Source organism: Sturnira hondurensis, unplaced genomic scaffold (genome assembly GCF_014824575.4).
Source record: "Sturnira hondurensis isolate 20B ecotype Veracruz unplaced genomic scaffold, ASM1482457v3 Scaffold0022215, whole genome shotgun sequence".
NCBI classification, from domain to species: domain Eukaryota; kingdom Metazoa; phylum Chordata; class Mammalia; order Chiroptera; family Phyllostomidae; genus Sturnira; species Sturnira hondurensis.
In genome coordinates this window covers 5068741-5092279 of record NW_028094846.1, presented here as the reverse complement: position 1 = coordinate 5092279, position 23539 = coordinate 5068741, and the positions used below count along the sequence as shown (strand labels likewise).

At 43.1% G+C, this 23539-nt stretch overlaps 1 protein-coding gene across 4 annotated transcripts in view; it reads right to left on the bottom strand.

Moving 5' to 3' along the window:
• The window catches only part of SUCO (SUN domain containing ossification factor), a 63650-nt gene that overhangs the window by 5645 nt on the left and 34466 nt on the right, over positions 1-23539 (bottom strand). For 3 of the 4 annotated variants that reach the window (XM_037035358.1, XM_037035355.1, XM_037035356.1), the window contains exons 12-23: positions 21924-21944; positions 21670-21725; positions 21107-21198; positions 20034-20099; positions 14353-14421; positions 13545-13616; positions 13481-13502; positions 9438-10595; positions 6993-7080; positions 4002-4106; positions 2347-2501; positions 1390-1481 (exon numbers count right to left, since the gene is read on the bottom strand). In XM_037035358.1, coding sequence (XP_036891253.1) covers positions 1390-1481; positions 2347-2501; positions 4002-4106; positions 6993-7080; positions 9438-10595; positions 13481-13502; positions 13545-13616; positions 14353-14421; positions 20034-20099; positions 21107-21198; positions 21670-21725; positions 21924-21944 — 1996 coding nt within the window. The remainder of the gene's footprint in view (positions 1-1389; positions 1482-2346; positions 2502-4001; positions 4107-6992; positions 7081-9437; positions 10596-13480; positions 13503-13544; positions 13617-14352; positions 14422-20033; positions 20100-21106; positions 21199-21669; positions 21726-21923; positions 21945-23539) is intronic. The other variant, XM_037035357.1, reaches the window with a different exon arrangement.

The following is a 23539-nucleotide window of genomic DNA, read 5'->3' as shown; positions in this document are numbered from 1 at the left end:
CTGTACACTGTTGGCAGGACCGCACAACGGTGCGATCACTACAGAAACCGACGCAAAGGCCCCTGGGAAAGCAAAACCAGTGACGGTCCTCAGTCCCAGCCCCGGCACACGTCCAGGAGAACCACCAGCAGGGTCCGGAGGAGGCAAGGGCACACTCATGTTCGCAGAATCAATGTTCACAACAGCCAAGGCATGGAAGCAAACCCAAAGCGCATTCGCACATGAACAAACAAAATGTGGTGGGTGTGTAAAACAGAGTATTATTCAGTCTTTCAAAAGGAAGGAAACACTGTCACATGCTACGACATAAATGATCCTTGAGGACACTGTGCTGAATGACATGACTCAGTCACAGACAGACAAATACTGTATGACTCTACCTACATGAGGAAACTAAAGCAGTCCAGTTCAGAGAGACAAAAATGCACAATGGTGGTTACCAGGGTCTGGGTGAAGGGGACAAAGGGGAGCTGTTTACTGTACAGAGAATTTTAGATTTACGAAGTGAGAAAGTTCTGGAGGCCTGTTTCAATTAAAGATTTCACTTGCAAATAGACACAGCCAAGAAAAGAAAAAAGAGGAAAAGAGAGGCAGGAAGGGGGAAGAGATGTACTAGATCTCAGCAAACACACACGTAACGGGTTAGGTCTGCAAAGCTTTGTGGTAACAGCCAATCAGTAAAGCTCAGGAATGACTCCTTGAATGATTTCATCAACCGAAATACGCAGCTTGCTTACTAAATCCTAAAGAAAGAGAAGCCAATAATTAAGAAAGCGCTCCTAATTGAAATATGTAATTAGTTTGGTTATTTTAATATCGCTGGGAGGGTAAGTCTCTCAATAAGCATTAATGAAAGCACTACTTATAAAAGTACTAATATTGAAAATGGCCACTCAGTGCACATCTATTCACTGAAACTGAAGTCTTCACTGAGTGTTAGCCAATGGAAAGCTTTTAGACTCTGGGCTTTAAACAAGAGAAAGACCAGATTTTTTCCCCAAAAATGCCTCACAGTCCTACACTACAGGCAAAAGGAGTCCTACCTGTACAGGAAGAGGAAGCAGACAAGCACAGGATGCTATGGAAGCACACTCAGGTTTTCCATATCTGGTGAATTGTCTCAAACACCCCTTTCTAAAAAGAAATACTTCTAAACAGAAGCACGGCAAACACAGCTACCAAGGGCTCACTGAGCTCAGCCCCCCCCCGCCCCCGGGGCTTTCAAGAATAGAGAGAGATACGAAGCGCGGACATGACAAGGCGCCTCTGCCTCTGCCCGTCGTTTGTGGTGGGCGGCCTCTAATACAATGTTGACGTTGTACTTACGCCACAAGTGAGCCACTCGTGTTTATAAACACACACACAAAGTACATATCCACAACAATGTACCTTCTTTTCCAGTTAACTGTAGAGACTCGGATCTGACGAGTGGGAATGAAGTTCTCCTTTTCAAATTCATATCATCATAGGAAGAGAAACACCTAATACATTAAGAAAAATCAACATTGGACACAATGACTAAACTACATAGAATTTACTCCGTAGTTAGTGTTAGATGGAAGCTACTGAGAACTGTACATGACACACAGGAATAACCCCTAAGGTAATACTCCAGGTATTGCCAATGTGTCTAAAAAAATTTAAGGATCACTCTCTAGAAAGTGCATTAAGCCCAGGCTGGGTAACTCAGTTGATTAGAGCATCATTCCAATGTGCCAAGTCAGGGCACACATAAGAATCAGCTAATGAGCCCTGGCTGGTACGGCTCAGTGGACTGAGTGCCAGCCTGTGAATCGAACCAACGGGTCACTGGTTTGATTCTCAGTCAGGGCACATGCCTCAGTTCCGGGCCAGACCCCCAGTAGGGGGTGCTCGAGAGGCAACCACACGTTGATGTTTCTCTCCCTCTCTCTCTTTCCCTTCCCCTCTCTAAAAGTAAGTAAAATCTTAAAAAAAAAAAATCAGTGAACACAAAGAGAAGTCTCTCTCTATATATACATAAATTAATAAGTAAATTTTTAAATTAAAAAATAAAATAAAAAGTGCAATATTTAAAATACCTATTTATTTCCCTCCCCTCTTTGAACTCCACATTCAAACTTTCCACAAGCAAAACACTTCAAGGGCTCCCTGCGTCTACCACACTACTAGCGTTTCCTCTGGCACGGCGCACAGGCCCTTCCAGGCACAGAACGTTCTCATTAGTTCTAACGATGTTTTTAACATTTTGGTTTCAAGATGACCATATAAAAAAAGAAATGATCTCCACATCCCTTCATCTGCCCACATTGCTCAAACATATGAAAAAGGTAACAAAGAAAGTGTGAGAGGTAGTGCTGACGCTACCTTTTGGGGCTTGGATACAGACTGCTCTGAGGGAGTCTTGAAATGTAGTCTCCACCCGACTGAGAGGCACCCCGACAGCGCTGCACGCAAAGCATCAGCCCCAAGACCACACAGAGGACCAGCGACATGACGAGATAGCTCTGTCGGTCTGAAACCTGAAACGGGGGAGGAAAAGTAGTAACACTTTAAACATCATCCTAGGGAAAACATGGGGGGGGGGGCGTAAAATTCGAAGAACAAATCACTTTAAACCTACTTTAATGTGCTTCAAAGCCATGAATGTAGGACACACTCTCTGAAAATGTACCACCAAGATAATGTTTTAACATTCCTTCTTTTTGCCCCTAATTTACTGAAACTTTCTAACCTATGAAAAGGCTTTAAAAACAGCACAGCAAAAATACCTGAGCCTTTGACCAGTGCTCACCGACTGCCAACGTTCCGCCACACACGCTCTACCTTCCCGCTCGCACCGTCTCCTCCGTGGGGAGAAGAAAGGTATGCTCTTACCTGGTCTTTCCCACCTAATGAACTGAACCACCCACTGCCCCACTATTTAAGCCAAAAACCTGAGGATCTTCCTTAATTCTTCACCTCTCACGTCCAATCTCTCAGCAAGCCTTGTCTTTCTCCTCTGAAACACATCCTGAACTCAACAACTCCACGCTGGCTCCACAGCTGAAACGCAGCTCCAAGCCAGCACCGCGCTGCCTGGCTCCGGCCACTGCCTCCCGAGTTTCCTCCTCTCTCTGCTCGGCCGTTCCCCACGAGCCAGTTCTCCAGAGCAACAAACGGGGACTTCCCCAAAGTGCTGTCAGCGAGGTGATCCCCGTCACTTCTTTATGTAGTACCATGCAGCAATGACTCGGAATGCCTGGATAAAATTCAAACCCTAAACTACCCACCAAGGCCCACCCGACTGGGCTCCTGCCGATACCCTGCACTCACTTCTTACCCCCACTTCCCTCCCTCACTCTACTCGGGGCACGCCAGCTTGCTTTCCACACCTAACCAGGACCACAGTCCCCAGTCGTGGATCAGGGGCCCCAGTTCCTCCAGGGACAGGTGCATTCTAAGCGCCAGCTCTACGTGGCGGCAAACACCTCTGAAGCACTCTTCCGTGCCACCTCCTCAGCTAAGCCCTCCCACGTCACTGCCGCGACCCTTATCACCACCACTGCACACAGCCGCATCTCCTTCTCTATGCCACCGTCCTTATCACATTCACCGCTGCATCCCCTTCCCCCAGGAGAGACGGCTGAGGCCAGGGACTGCTCCCAGCTGCAGGCCCCAACCTGGGGCGGCAGAGCTCATGCCTCCCGTGCACTGGTTGCTCGGTAACTCCTGAGTACATCCACGAAACTGTTAAGCAACTTAAGCCTTTGGAAAGAAAACGAAGCACATGTTGCAACTATCAATGGTTTGCAAAAGGTCTGAAAAATGGTTTCATAACTAACTGTATTTTAAGTATGACGTAAACTATAAAAGCCATATTTTCCAAAAGATTGTGATAATTATTCCCCGAACCCTAAAACGCCGCATTCTGAAAAGTTCCTTATAAGTGACAATTTCATTTGAAGTTCTTAAATACCATGTTCTTAACAAGCCTGACAACCCCTAGACGCGCACTGCCTTAGACCAGCAGTGACAGTTACCTCCCGTTTTAACTCTGCTACCGTCGCCGACAGGTTTGAAACAAGCTGGGTCACGTTGGCCAGCTGTGCCTGCAATAACTGGATGGACTCCGTCTGCCGTTGATCCTACAGTACAGGAAGAAATAAACTTCACTCTTCTCTGCTATGATCTAAGTTCAAGGAACATAATCTGGAAAAACTATTAAGTTCCTCAGAGGAGGGGGAGGCATTAATAATGAAAATTCCTAATGACTAAATATTATAAACTCTTAACAGAAATTTTTAGAACAAAAAACACTTGAAGGATCTGTTCAAACCTCCTCCCCTGCCTCGCCCCCACACCATTCCGCCACTCGCTACCATGCAGAATACTAACAGAGGTTAATAAACTGCTTTCCAAGGTGATATGGGTTCCGTACGTATAAACCACCATATAACCAGCTGTATGCAAAATAAAATAGTTCCTTTGTCAATATGTGTTTTCGAACCAAAGCAGCTGGCACTAAGACATGCTGAAAAAATTTTGAAGAATATTTTCGGATATGCAGCAGGCTCATACCAAGGTCTGAAAGTTCTATTTTGTATTAGGATGGAGCTTGGGATGCCACACAGTACAAATAAGAACCACACTACTGACTATCTAGTCAGTGCCAGAGTATCACCAACGCAAAGAAATTCATTAAAACTCTCAGCTGTTCAGCTCTGAATTTTAGAAACTTTAATTATCAACAAACATGCTTTTATTCAAAATATGCATGCATATTTTAGGGAATTATGCATCATACTTATAGTTACAAACCTATATTAGGTAGACTGTACTGAAAATTTCGGATTAAGGAACTTAGGGAGGAGGAAAAGAAGGCGGTAAGAAGTTAAGGAAGTCCAACACTCTAATTTGGGACCCTCTACAAGAAAAGCTGTATGACCTAGATGTTAGGTTGTTCAAATTTAGACTTCAATAGGTTTTAAGTCTCGACTGTGCGTTTGTGTGTGAGGCTGGGGTAGGAGGACAGAAAACACTGTAGGGAAAGCCTCCCTCCCTCCCTCACCGCGTTCCACTGTGGGACTCTGTCGGCCCCATGTCGTCTTTTTAAAATGCTGACTGTCCTCAAACTACTTCTTTTGACTGACATTTCTGACAAACACTGATAAACTCTAGACAGTTATGAACACTGAAAGGACTATTAAATTTACTATTTAATACTAAAAATACTGCTAAATTTAACAATTCAGTTAACACTTCCAATCAAGATCTACTTCCAACAGTGTTAACACACAAGACTATGTCAAGTACTTCACCAAGTCTTTCAGACACAAGGCAGAGATAAAATACAGAGGGCAAATCATTGTGTTAAACTTAATGAAAAGTGAAATAAATATTGTGTTCATGGGTCAGAAGACTTAACACTGTTAACATGGCAATTCTCCAAATCAATCTATCAAAATAATCCCAATTAAGGGCCAACAGGTTCTTTTTTGTTTTTAAGATAGAAAGTGACAGGCTTACTCTAAAGTTTGTATTAGCCAAATCCAGATAAGAGGAAAGCATTCTGGAAAAAGACAGAGCTGGGGGATTCACACTCCCTGAGTTCAAGAGTTCCTATAAAGCTACAGTAATCACAATGAGGTATCAGCACAAATACAAATAAACACACAAAACTGCCCAGAAACAGACCCACAATACATACATACATACACACACACACACACACACACACACACACACACACATATAAATGGAGACAGGATAATCTTCAACAAATGATGCTGGAACAAAAGTACATTCATGTTTCTCATTTTTCCACCCCTCCAAAAAGAACTATGATCCAACCTTGCAACACATATAAATTAAAATGAATCATATACCCAAAGTAAACCTAACTATTAAACCTTCTAGAAGAAAACAAAAAAAACCCAAATCTTTGTGACTTGAGGTTAAGCAAAGATTTTACAAAGCAGAGGGAAAATGTGAAAAATGATCTTCAACAAATTAAAAACTGCTCTTCAGCCCTGGCTGGTGTGGCTCAGTGCACTGAGTGCCGGCCTGCGGTCCAAAGGGCCGCCGGTTCGATTCCCAGTCAGGACACATGCCTCGGTTGCAGGCCAGATCCCCATTTGTGGGTGAACAAGAGGCAATCAATCGGTGTTTCTCTCCCTCTCTTTCTCCCTCCCTTCCCTTTTCTCTAAAAATAAATAAATAAAATCCTTTAAAAAAAAAAAACCCTGCTCTTCGAAAGCTACTTTTAAGAGAATGAGAAATAGGTAACAACTGAAAGAAAACATTTGTGAGGCACGCTCCTGTTGAAGGACTTGTATTCAGAACATGGGAGCAACTCTCAGACCTCAACAGTGAAAAGAAAACCAGTAAGGCGGGAACACAGTATGGAACCAAAATTATAACGTGTCACAGATTGAGAGGAAGACGCAACTGAACTCTGTGACACGAGGCCACCTCACCTCCCTGTCCCTCGGTCCCAGATAAACTGTAACATGTCTTCACCACAGGAACACACTACAGAAACTTATTAAGCATCACACTTGGGGCAGCCATACTGAAGTTATCCCCTTAAAATCAGTAAGATGGGGTGACCACAGTGCCAGTCCTGAGGCACCAATGTACAGCTCGCGGCGGGAAATTAGAGGGAGAAAGGGAGAAAGGAAGAAATTAAAAGGTATTGGGAACGAAACAGACTTATTCTTATTGGAATCAGTAAGATTATCTACATGACCACAAAGGATTTTTGAGTTTAAAAAAGTCACACAAAAGTCAACTGCACGTCCGCTCGTACACAGAGAGCTTGAAACGTATGGATGATACTCAAGCAATTTTCTCTAGAGGAAATATTAATGCTAACGGCTAGATAAACTCTCTAGACATGACGTTTATAGGTTTAATCATCACCTATCATGGGAAAAAGAACGCCAACATTACTTACCCTTCTCACCAGCGAGAGCCTACGAAAGTCAAAGGAAATTTACATGAAAAGAAAATAAAGTGTGAAAATGACCAACCTGCTCCTCTGCTATTCGTGAAGTATTCTGAAGTTTTACTATTGTTTTGTTGAAAGCCTTTTGCATTTCCTCCATTTGTTTTCGGTACCTGTGGAGTAAGAGTTGACTTAAATTAGCTTTAACTTCTAACTTATTAATTTATTACTGGAAACACACTTCTGATTTCAATATATGAGATGAACCCATTTCTCTGAACATGACTGAGGCCTGTGCAACACAGGCCCAGCTACACAGGTGCAATGAAGAGGTCACTGGAGGTGTCTGCTACCTCAGCATCAATTTCACGTCTCTAAGGGCTATGCAAGATATATTAGTTTCATATGTGCTCAATTAATTTATGACAAAGGAGCCAAGAATATACAAGGGGGAAAGGACAGTCTTGTCTACAAACGGAGCTGGGAAAATCAGACAGCTGCATGTCAAAGACTAAAACTGGACCACTATCTTACACCATACAGAGAAATGAACTCAACGTGAATCACAAACCTGAAAACCACCCACAAAATGCAACGGCGACCTAGGGGATGGGAGGACATGTCTGCAAATCGTGTATCTGATAAGGGATCAACATCCAAAACATATAAAGAACACACACAACCCAAGAGCAAAAAAACCCCAAACAATCTGTTCTTAAAAACGGGGCAAGGATCTGAATGGACATTCTGACAAGGAAGCCGCAGAGAGGGCCAACGGGTCCACGAAAAGATGCTCCGCATCACCAACCATCAGAGAAGTGCAGCTCAAATCACAATGAGGCGATCACCCCATGCCTTTTAGAGCGGCTACTGCCGGAAAGACAAGAACTAACGCACGTGGGGGAGGGTGGGAAGAAAAAGGAGCGCTCCGCTGGTGGGAATGTAAACTGGTGCAGGTATCACGGAAACCAGCGTGGGGTTCTTCAACAAAGTGAAAATAAAACTACAACATGACCCAGCAATTCCACCTCTGGGTATTTTTCCAAAGAAAACGAGAACACTAACTCAAAAAGATATATGCACCTCCCCTCCCCCCAACAGCTTTGGTAACAAGAGCCAAGACACGGAAGCAACCTTAGTGTCCACTGATGGATAAATGGATGAAGAAAATGTGATACACACAGAGGAATAACAGTCAGCCATAAAAAGAAGAAAATCTAGCTGAGACAACATGTGGACCTTGCGGGCATTATGCTGAGCGAATTAAGTCAGAGAGAAGAAGAAATACTGGACAATCTCACATATGTATGGAATAAAAATAAAGAAAAACTGAAGGAAAAACCCCAAACTCCCAGACACAGAGAACAGATCAGCGGTGCCGGAGGCAGGGTGCAGGGGTGGGCACATGGGTCACTCGGGACAGAAGGCCAAGTCCCCAGCACCCAGCAGGCGGGTCCCGGGGTGTGGTGTGCAGCATGGTGACCAGATCCAACAATGCTGTGCTGTGCATCCGACAGCTGTCAGGAACACAGACCTTAAAAGTTCACATCACAAGGAAAAAATAACTCGTGACTGTGTGGTGATGGATGTTAACAGTCTGTGAGGATCATTTTGCAATACACACCAATAGTGAATCACTACATTGTACATCCCAAACTAATATCACATGTCAATTATCTCAATTTAAAACAAGATTAGTGACTATAGTGGTTTCCTTTGGGGGGGCAGGTGGGGGCGGGGCCAGGCAGGAGCAGGTACACGGCACTAAATGGGCATGCACACACACGCAATGGGCCAATAAACTGTATGCACGGATTAGGAATAAACCCCCTTTAGGATACAATGGTTACTGTGGAGACATCTCGTTAGGAGCATTCTGATCTAAGAAGAGCGGAGGAAAGCCGTGTGTCAGAGCTCTGGACACAGAGTGACCGGTAGTTACAAAATGCTGAGGGAGAAGCCCTAAGGACACCGGACACCTTAGGGACAGAGGAGTGAATAGGTTTACAGGCACGGAGAACTGGGAGGAGGCACCAGCACACCGCACGGCCTCTGGCTCACACACGCACGAGTGTGACAACTGAGCATCAGGACTGCGGCAGCTGCTGACAGAGAGCGTGCTGCCCAATCACCCGGTTCAGTCCACTCCAGTCTCCACTGACTAAAATTTTTCAACAATATCTTGTCGAGTTCCACTAAGAGCTTTCAGGTCTATAATTTTTCCCATGAGTGTTCTGGGAATCAACGGTAAACGTGGCTAAAGTTAAGCAACAGAAGGAAGAAGAAACTGATTATGGACAATTCAAACTTAACCTAACAGGAAAGGTGTTCCTTCACTCAGTACTTCCAAGAAAGAAAAGAAATTCTTTAAGTCACTGATCAAGACTGAATTACCCCCTCTTTCTTTCTCTCCAGCTACAATGGCACTTACTACCGTCACGGCAAGTCCACCCCCCCCCCCAGTCACAGAGCCGTACGCTACCTGACCCATCCTGCAAAATACACTGCGCGAGCCCATAACAGAGCTTACCTTTGGCTAAGCTCCTCCAAATAGCGGCCACTGAGAGACATGTTAACTTCTAAGGCTTTAATACGATTATTAAGTCTCATAAACACTGACTCCTTTTGGTTTGATCCATGTACAAGATTTCCATTAGCATATCCCAGATCCGTCGAATTTTGCAATTCAGCATAAAAATCTGTAGCTGTCCTTTGCAACCCTCTTAAAAGAGCCTCTTCTGGAGACTGTTCTTCCTCTTTCACTTCAGGGAGTGAAGCAGGATCCACGAGAGGGGGCAGCACTGGCTTTGGTGCGTCAGCTCTGGTCGCTTTGGCTTCCCCGTCTTCTCCGTTTGGCACAGCAGCTGTGTTCAGAGGTGGCACTCCTGTTTCAGAGAGCTTTGTGGTCATTTCAGCAGAGTCTGCGTTTTCTTCTGCTGTGCTCTCCATTACTTCGTGAAGTTTTGTTTCATAGGTCACAGCGGGCTTCTCCACAGAACCAAAACTCGCAGACTTCTTTTCTGCCTCGTTACCAACCTCAACAGAACTCTCCTGGGAAGTCACTTGTGATGGTGCATACCCTGCCTCGTGTTTAACAGGCTCAGGCACTTCTATTTTAGATGAGCTGAGTTCGGGAGTAACATCCAGGGGAAGAGACTGAGAAAGAGTCTGAGGGTGGCTTGGTTCAAGTTCAATTACATCTGCAGTGTGATTAATCAAGTCACCTTGGTGCGTGCTACTTACGTCACCTACAGCAACAGTTCCAGCCTCCTTTTCCTTCGGCTTACCGCCCAGTTCTCCACCTGGAGGCTGCAATACTGAAACAGCTACTGATTCTGCAGGAAGCAGCAATGGTGGATGGGCTGGCACACGATAATCTTTTCCTTCATCCACGGCAGTTCTGCTGCGTTGCCGATAAAGAGCAGCTCTAACTGAACACCACTTATATATGTATTCGGAGAAACTAGAAATACAACAAACTGTGGCCAGTTCACTGCAAAATATCTGTGTCTCTGACTCAAACCAGGGTGATGATTCGTCCTCCTGTTCTCCGCTCCCCAGAAGGGTCACCGTGGATGGACTCGCCTCCTCTTCATCCTCTTGAACGAGCTGGACAATGGGGCTCTCCTTGGGGGTATCTGGTGGTGACAGCTCTGTGGCGTGTCCCTGTTCTTCAGTGGTCACAGACCTAGAAACACATATCACAATCACAAATCACTCTAATTAGAAATCAGAAGTTAAAACTACATTTAAGGAAAATGTATCATACGTCAGACAAAAAAAAAGACTAGAAATACAGATGAAATTCAAATATTTTTGGATGACTTTCTTTTTGTGACATAGTTTCCATTATAAAACCAAGTATTATCCAAAAATGGCCACAGAAAGACCACTCATCAACTGACCAGATGACTGCAATCACTGTATGACCAAACCAACCTTGCTCTCTTTAATCTGTTTAAGACCTGTTTGACACAAATACTACTCCCACAGACTGAATGTGTTGTGCCCCTTTCCTGACACAAATATTCCCCAAATCTTTACAAGTCCCATTACCCTTATTTCAAAAGCTAAGCTACTCAAGGGGCTACAACGTCTTGGAGCAGGAACTAGAATCCAGGATTCTTATCACTTACGAATGCACTTTGTGCCTGACCACCCTACTCTCCAAAGGCAGCTAGGGTTCTCAAAGACAAGTTTTCTGTGGATGATCTGTGACACTGCACACATGCACACACGCACACACATGTTATCTGCCTTAAGGAAAAGAAACACATCCTCTCCTTCCCAAAATAATCAGAGTAACATCTGGGCCAATGCTCTATCCTTTAAAACCAAAAATCTTAACCACTCTAATGAACATCCAGCTACTAACAAACTGGTCGTGCCACTCAATCCCATCTTTGAGCTCTGGGGTCCATGTCGAGGACGGGGGGATCGGGGATGAGGCTGGTGAAAACCGGGTTGTAAACGACAATGTCTATCGTTCCTTCCAAGATACAGAGAATACATTTCTGGGTGAGGCCCTTATAGCACAAAAGGTATGAAACCTTCATACACAAATTTGTCTACTTTAGAAACTTACTAAGAATGCCAGGAAATGTCTTCCAATAAAGACTTATATCACAATAGCAAAGGCAGGAATAGAACAATATCTAAAAAGCTATACTTTCAGCCCTGGCCAGGTAGCTCAATTGGTTAGAAAATCATCATGATACTCCAAGGTCACAGGTTTGATTCCCGTCAGGGCACACATGAGAATCAACCAGTGAATGCAATCATCAGTGGAACAACAAATCAATGTTTTCTCTCTCTCTCTTCCCTTTCTTCTCTCTCTAAATCAATCTTGCTCCCTTCCTCTCTAAAATCAGTAATAATTTAATTTGGTAAAAATTAACTTCTATACCATCTATGAATACCCTAATCAGAGTTTTACTTTTAAAAAACTTAAACCTGGAAAAAGAAAAGTCATCTTTTCATAACAACTTTAACAGTGACATCCTATCATGAAATCTTTTATTTATTTTCTCCAGATGACTGCCATATAATCATCAATAAAATTTAAGACAAACATACATGAATATTAAGTAAAAAAATTAAAAATTATGCAAAAATATGTATTAAAAACCAACCTCTAATACATGTCACGGTAGCCTGATCTCCCAACAAATACTCATATGTGGGTGAATGTGTGTGTGTGTGTGTCTGTGTGTAGGTATGTACATACACAAAATGAAATTAGGTTCATTTAGTTTTTAGAAATAAGACATACTATGTGTTGTTAACCAAAGAAGCCTAGTTACAAAATCAGAACTAGCAATTGCAGCAACACATAATTAGAAACACCAAGAACATGTTTATACCAAATAGATTTCTTAGAAACTTCTAGGAATTAATGACACATAATGCTATACTTTCTCTCTAAACACAAAATAAGCATCTTTAGTTGCTTTAAAAATTAACACAGGACAATCCAAAACTTGTCACTGTGCTCTTCAAAGCACAAGAACCTCATTTTTGAATTGGTACAGTACTTAGGAATTACGGCTTCAAGCACAGCTACTGCGTGTGCCATTACACATGTACCTCGAACAGGTTCACGTTCAAATACCTTCTCCTCCTAAATAGAGTTCTTCTACAGAAAAGGGCCTTTTAAAGTTTTTACAGGGAGTCTATCTGATGAAATACACATAAATTAAATCTATAATAACTATGCCCAAATATCCACATCATTATGAGCTTATCTACTACAGATATGGAGGTGTCAGACACCTTAATCATCTCTGGGTGGGAGTATTTTATATGTTCCTACACACATACATTTCTGCTCAAGTATCCCCTGCAGCCTGGGAAGACCCACATCATCAGATTCGAGAAACCGAATGCTGTAAGGGTTTGCTGTGTAACAAACACACATTTAAGAGTCACTGCTCTGGGTATTTCAATAATCCTCTATAGCTTTCTAGGCAGAGCACAGATTAATCAATGCTTTAAGTCTGAACTTAATAAAAACAGGCCTTTAAAATTTATGCTCAGACCTCTACTGTCCAGTTACATCAATGACTGGCTGTAAGGGAAAAGACTCGTTATTGTGAATAATAAAAGTAACATATCCCATCAAAACGACAAACATCTGGTCTGGAGTGAGGTGCGTTCCTGGTGCCGGAAGCAGCTCGAAGACACCGGCGGCTGTGGAGTGTCCGCCCTGCGATCTGGGGCTTTCTGCGGCCGGTCCCCTCTCACACAGTCGCAGACGCTTTTCCTGCGCTGGCAACTCAGCTGTCCACTTCCCCAGACTCTAGTAGCACCGCGTCACTTACTCAGGCGAAGGAGCAGGAGCAGGAGCGGAGGCAGGAGCGGGGGCAGGAGCGGAGGCAGGAGCAGAGGCAGGAGCGGGCTGAGGCACCTGGGGAGTGGCTGTNCAGCTCGAAGACACCGGCGGCTGTGGAGTGTCCGCCCTGCGATCTGGGGCTTTCTGCGGCCGGTCCCCTCTCACACAGTCGCAGACGCTTTTCCTGCGCTGGCAACTCAGCTGTCCACTTCCCCAGACTCTAGTAGCACCGCGTCACTTACTCAGGCGAAGGAGCAGGAGCAGGAGCGGAGGCAGGAGCGGGGGCAGGAGCGGAGGCAGGAGCGGAGGCAGGAGCGGGCTGAGGCACCTGGGGAGCGGCTGTGGTCGTGGCATTCTCGGATATACTTTTATTTCCTACTGTAAGAAAGATGCCCAGGTTGAGTTTAATTTGTAAAAGCTACACCAGGAAATATTTCACTATAACAAATGAAGAAGTTTAGTTTCTCAGGAAAGAGAGAAGTCAAATAGGTTTGTGCTGCAGACTATTTTCACCCAAGTTCTTTTAGAAAGAAATGATTGTACAAGGTCAAAGCTACAAGTAATGTGTATTCCTTCTCAGCTTCTCGGACAATTAAAGCAAGCCTGTGGCTTCTGTGTCATCTGACGCGATTCAAATGCCTTCTAACACCTGAGCTTCCCAAGAGGACAAGAAGAAATAAATGGGCCATTGTAGTTTGTACTTGGAACGAAGCTTTTTTAAAAGGCGAGATTATTTCTCCCTGTTAAACAGCAGAGCTGTTACTCGGCCCTCTGCACGGGAAACTGCCTTCTCAGCAGAGCAGCTATCTGCTAAACAGAGCGCACGCGCGGTGCCACTAGTGCCCCAAACCCCAGGAAAGAGACGGGGATCAAATTATTCTACTCCTACAGCAAGGAAGAGTCAGAGCACAGACTCACGAACTTTATGCAGACAGGACCCCAGCATAACAGAGTCGTGCAACTGAACAAACAACAACGGAGACAGGTGGGTCCCCCTGAATCGTTTCGTGTTTCTAAATGCTAAGTCAAACTGCTTGGCTTATTACTCATTTTCCTAAGTAGGAAGTCCCCTCAAGTAGCAGGTGTTTGAAAGACCCATAAAATGATGAGGTACCTTCCATCAGGTCTTCAGTTTTTGCTCCCAGAATATTGGCGGCAATGTTCACCATGTTTAGAATGGCATCTAAAACAAAAGTCAGTCAGAAAAAATACCGAGCCACCTGAAGATTCCCACATAACTTAGTATCAGGTCATCAAAGAACGAGTTAACAGTCTTTTTGCATTTTCTGGACTACCTACTTTTTATTCACCTTACTATGTAAGTCCAATATAGGACACAAATTTCAGCCAAAAAGTATAAATCTGAACTTTTATGTTCAGAAGGAATTTAAAAGTTAACTATTATTCTTTTTAGAAAAAAGGCTTCCTCACACCTTTTAGCAAAACACAGCCTTACAAAATTCAAGTACAATTCAACACGGGAAGAAATGTGACAACCAAAATTCATACTTTACAAAAAAGCCTATTTTTCTCTAAGAACATTCTACAGTTTAAAACAAAAACAAAAAAGTCTGAAGAAAAAAGCTTTGTCTAAACAGGTGATTATCAGAGAAAAAAAATAAATAAAATGGGAAGATTATTATCCAAAGGCCAACAGAAAGATTTTGTTCTGTTCAACTATAAACATATACATATGATATATACCAGTAATACGATTAACCCCCAAACTGGTACTGTATGGAATCAATTTTCTTTGGTAACTCTGACCAATGATCTAGGGATAATAAATCACACAAATTCTTTCGTGAACTGAGGCACAGACAGATTACTAGAAAGTCAAGGTCAGAAGACGCCACGTGCTGCGGGCAGAGCAGTCTGCACACGTGCTAATTCTGCCCCTTCAGAGAGGGCATCTGGACGATGGCTACAAACCTTCCTAATTTAAAGAGCACAGGTAGAGGAGCCCAACACAGAACTCCACAGAAAGCTGGCGCTGGGACGGCAGGCTCCCTTCCGAGCAGTGAGACATGACTGCAAGGGAAATTAACTTCCGCCCCCCGCCCACTCTCCGGAACCCACGAGAGGTTACTCCATCAGGACCACGTGTCTCTCTAAAACACCAGGCTCTGGCTCGAGCTACGGAGTAAGCCTCAGCAGCAACTTCTGTCCTAGTCTCCTCTCCTGAAAGAGATCCCCAGGGTGCTCCCCACTACGGAACCCACAAATGTGCAGGGTAAGAAAGATCTATGGGGGAAAAGCGAGCCGATCAGGAGGGTGGGAACTGTCACCTGGAGTGACCCCGTAAATGGGTGCTCTGTGGTAGGAGAAAGTAGTGGGGACCTCAGACTGCTCTGAAAGTCACAGCCAGCGAACAGTCACTAACGCTGACCTTTACGGAAACGTAAGCCCACCATCTGAAAGACAACGAAGCAGCGGCACTTCGTTTCCAATTATCATTAATATTGCCGCACTAAGCCGCACAGCTGCATTTTCAGTGTCTAGCATTACGGGTCAGCCCTGCCTGTTTACCGGGCAAACTGGTCAACAGAGAAGTGGCCTTGGTTCTTAGGGCTGAGGCCTCAGCATGAGATTAAAAAAGGAATGGAAACTCGGCATTTCCTCACTCACCGCCATGAAAGAGCAGTGGAAACTGCCATTTCCTCACAAACCCACTTTTAATGTCGACCAACGATGCAACAGCAGTATCTGACCATCTACTTCACCTGCTGGCTATAGTTCAGTCGCACTGACTGCTTCACAGAACCCAAATTTTTAAATCAAATCTGTACTCTAAGTCCCTCGTGCTTCAAAAAGTGATCATACCTCAGATTTCAAATTTTTTGCCATTTCTTATTAAAGAATCCCAGGAAAAAACTTGTATTAATCTGCAAAAAAAGTAGCTTTAGAGTATTATATTTTAACCTAAACTTTAATAGTAGCGCATACAACAAAGATTTACACTATCCATCATTTAAAAATATTATTCGTAGGCCCTGGCTGGCGTAGCTCAGAGGATTGAGCACAGGCCTGCGAACCAGAGGATCACAGTTCGATTCCCAGTCAGGGCACATGCCTGGGTTGCAGGCCAGTTCCCTGCAGGCCAACTCCCAGCAGGGAACACACCAAAGGCAACCATACATTGATGTTTCTCTCCCTCTCTCCTTCCCCTCTAAAGATAAATAAATAAAATCTTTAAAAAAATAAATAAAAAATAAAAAATAAAAATATTATTCGTCATCATTTCAAGGACCACTTAAGTAAGAGAAGTGAAATTTAGCAAACTTCTATTTATTTTCGCAGCCCATCTAACCTACAAGAAATAGTTTGCTGTGGTCACAGAACACTGCCAAATGCAGTCTTTTATTTTTATTTTCTTTTATTTTTTGGTCTTTTGAGAGAAAACAGATCTGTGAATATTCTACTCTGATCATTCTCAATCTGCATCCCAACATGTGACAGTTTGTCAGGACAATAATCTGGCCACTAAAAAGTCTTCAGTATAGGCAAAGATAATAATTTGGAAGACAGCCGTCCCTAATTTCTCCTGGATTAGCCAACCCCTTTATCTTTGAGTTGGGCAACTATTCATCCCATCTCACCCGTTAAGACTGAAACTCTCCTAAGAACCAAACAGCAACGCTGTGCTTGGTCTCCAGCATACCAATGGCTCTTTCTGACACAGGAAACAAATGACTGATGCGGTAACAGAACCAGACAAAGCAGACAACCAGCAACTTCCTCCTGCGTGCATTCGGCCACCTCTGCTGTGTGCCTGCCTCTACGCTCTTCTCCTTCTAGGACCTTATAATATGCACATTCGTAAAAAGGTCCTTTTTAAAAAAAAGATTTGCCCTGGCTGGTGTAGCTTAGTGGATTGAGCTCGGGCCTGTGATCCACATGATCAAGGTTCGATTCCCAGTCAGGGCACAGGCCTGGGTTGCGGGCCAGTTCCCTGCAGGGGACTCACAAGAGGCAACCATACATCGATATTTCTCTCCTTCTCTCATTCCCTTCCTCTCTAAAGATAAATAAATACAATCTTTAAAAAAAAGATTGTATTTATTTATTTTTAGAGGGCAAGGAAGGGAGAAAGAGAGAGAGAAACATCGATGTATGGTTGCCCCTCACATGGCCCCCACTGGGGACCTGGCCTGCAACCCAGGCATGTGCCCTGACTGGGAACTGAATCAGCAACCCCTTGGTTTACAGTCCACGCTCAATCCACTGAGCCACACCAGCCAGGCCCATAAAAAGGGACTTTAAATCACAACAAAAACTGTATTTTGTCTTAATATACATACAGAAACCTGGTCTTCAGCAGATCTGGCAATTCTAACACAATACACACCATATTTAGGAGTAAACAGAGAGTGGTCTGGAAAATGCACGTGACAAAGCTCATGAAAAGTAGTGATATGAAAATTGCTGTTGATGTTCTGGTTCAAGAATGTAACCAAAAGAACCAGGGGAAGAGCTGCTGGAACCGTCCCCCACACAGAACCAAGGACGCTGCTCAAAGTAGCTGCTCCCTTTTGGGCACTAAGGGGACTTCATAGTATCAAGGATTTCTAAGTCCCACCAGAAGCAACATACTCTGTTCGCTACTGCTTAAAAGGAAAGAAAAGAGAAGTTTCTGTTAAGATTAAAGCCTCAGAATTGTTTACAAGACACTACGTAAATATTAAAAATAAGTCCCAAACTGGCCAACTCTGAGCCAACTTAGAACACAGTGATGGTCACAGTCAAACTCGGACACCCTAGCGGTCTGGCCTGCCTCCAGGCTGTCACCCACCCGCCGGGTGACACCACCTCGGGGGCGGCCCAGACTCTCCAGAGGAAACTAGGACACAGGCAGGGAAGGCAGCAGGGCCAGGTCACACCCACAAGCTTTATGATAACAGTCTCACCACTCAGCCCCCACTGCCTCTGTCATTCTGAAACTTCAAGAGATGGAGATCTCCCCAAAGCCCAGTTTCCATGCTTGGGCTCGGCCGACATCCTCCCCCCATCTAGTCTCACTGCACCAATTCTGCCAACACCTGGACCTGGAAGGCAAATGAAGTACCCCCGAGAGCCATAAAAAGAAAAATGAATATGTGTTACGACCTTCAAAGAAAAGGACTAAAAAGTAGGTTCTAAAGAAGGGTTTCCACCTAATTAATGGACACAATGCAACAGTCAGAGCAGTGAGTACACCTGGGGCAACGCCCGCACTGCAGTATGGTTTAGGGGAAGCCAGGCATTAGTCCCGTTACACGAAGACAGAAAAAGAAACCAAGAATGTCAACAGGCTTTCCGTGACCTAAAACCAGCTAAGGCATGGCTTCCCTGAGAGGCCCCTCCTTTCCAGTGAGGTAACCATCAGAGGTTAGAGACCTTTCAGTCTGGGGCCACCTCTGACCCCACAAAGTAATGAGACTTCCTCACAGCTAATTCAACATCCCCGAACTATGACGAGTATTACCTAACGTGGAATTTTAAATACAAATTGACAGACATCAATAATAATAGTAATAGTAATAATAGCATCCTTTTTCTCCCCACAGCAGTGAATGAGGCACCGTTTTAATGCCATCATTGACTAGACAGCACAGGTTCCTACTCCTAAAAATACTCCCTAGTATTTTTAAAACCTTGGTTGACTAGCAAGAGTAAAACAAAATATATTGAGCTAATATGTAACAAACTTAAGTTATTGCAGAAAAGGATTCTCCTCATGCAGACATCTTTAATACTCTTCTTCCTATTCCTTAAAAAGAGTGTTCCAAGTCTACAGTCTTCTATGGAAAGGAAGACAGAAAGAAGAAAATAAAAGGTGAAAAGAAAAGAGAGAAATGACCCTTAACACCGCGCACTGTAGCTCAGGTGCATATGCTCAGCAGATGCCCCATGGGCGAGCACCTAAAACAGCCGTACGGCTAGTGGGTGGGGAGACTGGGATTCAAGGGTTCGAGCACTTCGACTCACTAGACGCAACGAAGGAAACGCAGCGAACCTTCTATTTGACCTACTCTACTTAACAGCAAGTTCAAGTATTGATCTCCAAATAAAAAGGAAACTCCTTCCGGTAAATTTTACATTCTTCAGGGACAACCCAAAATAACAAGCGCTGAAATGCACCTCCCTACACTCTTTGTAAAAACAAAGTGCCAGCTGGTGACACTCTTTCCCAGGAGTCTCCTGAGCTGGCCTGCCACTGGGCTCAGATATCAGGCTGGAAAGACGAGAAATGAAACCACTAGTACCTTAGCCAGTGTTTCTTTAGTTTACAAAGAGTATATTAATATTACTAGTATTGTTATCGCTTGGGAACCATTACTATGATGGATAAGAGAGAGCCTTCGTACTCTGTGATCAAGTAGGGAACTAATCAGACGCATAGACTAAAGAATCCTCGCTGGCGAGGATTTCCCTGATGGGCACGACCTCTGCAGCTGCAGCCCCAACTCCTCTCCACCCAGACGCTCCCGGTCCCGGGGTCCAGGACCTCCTTCCTCGTCCGTCCCCCAGTACACCCAGGCCTTTCCTCACTCTAAGGAATTTGCATAATACCATGAGCACTCAGAGTAGCACTAACATGCCTGCATTTTCTCCCTCTCTTTCTTTTCATCCATACTTTCTACAGTATTTTATTTCCATAGAAATACTTCCCAAAAGCCAGTATCTGTGCCAACTCAAAGCTGAGCACTGGGAGGAGCAGCCTCCTAAACCCACCGCCACAAAATACCCGTGCATGGCAGAGGACAGAGTGGAGAAACACTCTAATAGAGACCAGGAAACCCCCAAAGCACTTACTTGTAGCAGAACCAAGGAGATTTTTTGAGGTTTTATCCTCCCCAGTGTTATAATCCAGTGGATAATCTGTTTAAAGAGACAATGAAGGTACTTAAACTGAGAACTCGCTCCAATATGTTTAAAAAGCTCAGATTATGTCCAAGTCAGCTGACATTTAAGACAAATTTTACAATAAATATTCATTATTTATCCAACATACGTAAACCAAGGAAAGTAATGCTACTGCTTAACAAAAGTTTATTCACATATATAAAACTTTTTAAATTCAAGTTTTCAGTGTACTTTACAACCCCCTCGTGAATATCTTCATTTCCTTTACGGGAAAACAGACCGTTCAGATTATGATGGAAGAGATTAAAACCAGGGCTCTGCGAAGTCGAGCGGAGGGCCTCCTAACACGTCCTACCCCTCTCCGCCCACAGGCGTCTGCCAGAGGCTCGGCCTCAGTGGGCTTGCTTCCGCTTCGCAGCCCTCCAAAGAATTAACGCTCAGTTCTACCACTTCAGTTCCCTTACGAGTTTAAGACGTTTGGGGCCTGCCACAGGGATACAATCGTAAGTACAGGACAGATGTCACCCAGGGGAGTTCCAATTACAAATACTGATTGATAAGCTTGGAAAACAACTCAATTTACAAAGCTGAAAATCAGTTTAGAAACCAGGTTTAGGAAAAGACTAGCTAATAAGGTTAAAAAAGCCAAAGTATGAAGACAACCACTATATTAATTTTTTTTAATAATTTTTTTCTTTTGAACATTCTTTTTCCCCAATTTATATTTTTATAAGATTTTATTTATTTATCCTTAGAGGGAAAGGGAAGGAGAGGAGAGAAATATCAATGTATGGTTGCCTCTCATGAGTCCCCTGCTGGGAACTGGCCTGCAACCCAGGCACGTGCCCTGACTGGGAATCGAACCGCAATCGTGTGGATTGCAGGCCCGCACTCAATCCACTGAGCTACACCAGCCAGGGCACTATATTAATTTTTTACACTGACCTATACTTACCCATTACTATGTGATATAAAAATACGTATGACTATACATAACAGTCACCTGTTTTAGAATCACTCACCATAGTCCTCATCAAACAGTTCTTGCCGCTCTGACTGATACTGGGAATCTGCGATCTCCTCGTACTCCTCCACCATGCTAGTGCCGAACACCCTGCGAACGACAACCTCATCACAGACCTCAAAGCAAAATGGAGCCGTTCAGAGCCATCTCTACACAACAGATGACAAGATACATGAACTCTGGTCATCGTTTGTGGGCCATTAGCTTCAAGGCTCCAGAATAACGACTGCTCCTGTCACTGCAGTCAGGCACTGCGTCCATCAAAATGTAAAACTGATCCCTTCAAGGCATTTAAAAATACAATGACCAGTTTTTGATAGCAGTCTGAAATGTTTCCTATGTTACCTTGATAGCAAAACAGCAAGCAAACTAAACCAAACACGTAAAATGATGGCTATGTTTACTTCACTGGCCATTTTCCTAAAATGTGTTCAAGAGTAAAAAAGGCTTAACAGCTTGTATTTCTGTGACAGTAACTTCACGTAACAGAAAACGACTTCTTCACTTTAAGTACACTGGGACTTCTGTGTACCGCACAAACCACCCAGATGTTTTCCTTACCTTATAAGGCTTAAGGGACAAAAGTGCTCCGACCCGAAGTGGGACAGCAGCTCCACCTACAGAGTGAAAGCACAGGGGTGGGCGACGAGCACCAGCTGTCGGGGTCCAACGACACACGCAGACCCTCACGCACAACGTCTAAAACCAAGCCCTCGTCTCCCCCACAGTCAGCACTGAGAAGTGTTATTTTACTTTTCCATGCAGTAATATGCCATGCCCTGTCAGCCGATATTTCAAAAGAGAAGGTTGCTAACCTTTATGTACTTGATGAACATCTGAAGCAAGAGAAAGGAAAAGAAAAAGAAATCAGTTCCAAAGTCTGGATAACATGCCACAAGCAACATTTAATACGTGTAAGTTATACTGCACAATTAAAGAAAGCAGTGTACTTTGATGGATAAAATCGTAGTATCCCTAATTCTCTGAAGAAACCAAAACAATAATTCAAATTTTCTACCATCCAGAAAGTACAATCTAACTGTAATGAAATAGATTAATTTTAAGTCTATTAAGTTAGCCTAAAATTCATTACTGCTGTTTTATTTATCTGTTAGTTAAAGCTTTCTAAACGTAATAGTCTTCAGAAACAACCTGTGCCTTACATTACTTTAAACATTATTGACATGCATCATATATACCTACACAGGTATTTATATATTAATACATATGTGGATATACACATGTACATACATGTATATTGAAAAAAGATTAACTGGCATAATATGAAATGATATTTATTCTTACACAATACGGTATATAGGTTGTTTTAGGAAAAGCATTAATTTTGGTATGCTGTGTTATTTCAAGTATAGCAGACCACTAGATGACATACATTATCACCCCCCTTTTAAAACATAAGCTACTAACGAGTAGTTTGTAGATTTGGGTTTAGTTCTTTTGGAATAAGAAAAACCCAGGTAAACTTAGAGAACATTAATGTTTTTTGCTTTTAAAGTTAATTCTACCGAAAAGAACTTTTTAGAAAACTAATCGTCGAAATGCTCTATAGTCTCCCACCGCAGAAGCAACGAGGCAGGGAGTTTTAGCAGCATACTTTTATGCTACAATAAAATGTTGTTTTGCTATTAACAAAGTAAATGGTGTAAAGGAGAATTCTCAGAATTATTTCACAATATGTGAGTGACATCAATTATAAAATTAAATACAATGGTACCACCTGCCAAATAACTTTTAACATGTTTTTCTTCAACACAGTGTATAAACTGTGCTCTAGAAAAAGGCCACTAAATAATTATTTTGGTATTCATTTGAAAAAGAAATGAAAATGTAACTTCATTTTTCTGAACACTGCTGAGTCACTGAGAATATCAACTATTTTAAAAGTAGAATTTAGTATGTTTACATGGAGAATAGGAATACTACGGGTTTACCCACTTGTAGGAGCCAATTTAATACATGCGTAACAAGACACAGGCAGTAAAACCCCAGAAGACAATTAGGTGGCTGTGAGTGTTCACATTTAAGGAAGAAGAAAAAGAAATTAAAGCTGCTGTCATTCTGGAAGTTCCTATTATGAACACAGTGGTACTTTAAGGCATAGCTATTATTTTAGAGGAAAAAAGAGCAGGAGAAGAGTAGGAAATTCCCATGTTTTGTCTAAATCCAATTCAAGAGTGATAATTCTATTTATGGGTGGAGAGAAAGCAGCGGGTATACTGAAAAAAATGTTTAAAAGTTGACTTTATTTGAAATGGGTATTTGGACACACAGAAGATTTTACTTGAACATAAAAGGCAAAATCTGTAATAGTAACAAAAATGGGATAATAAAGTTGACCTAAAAATTAGATTCTAGTAAGAAATCAGACTTGCAATAAAGACTTCAGTGACTAACACTGATATACATTTTG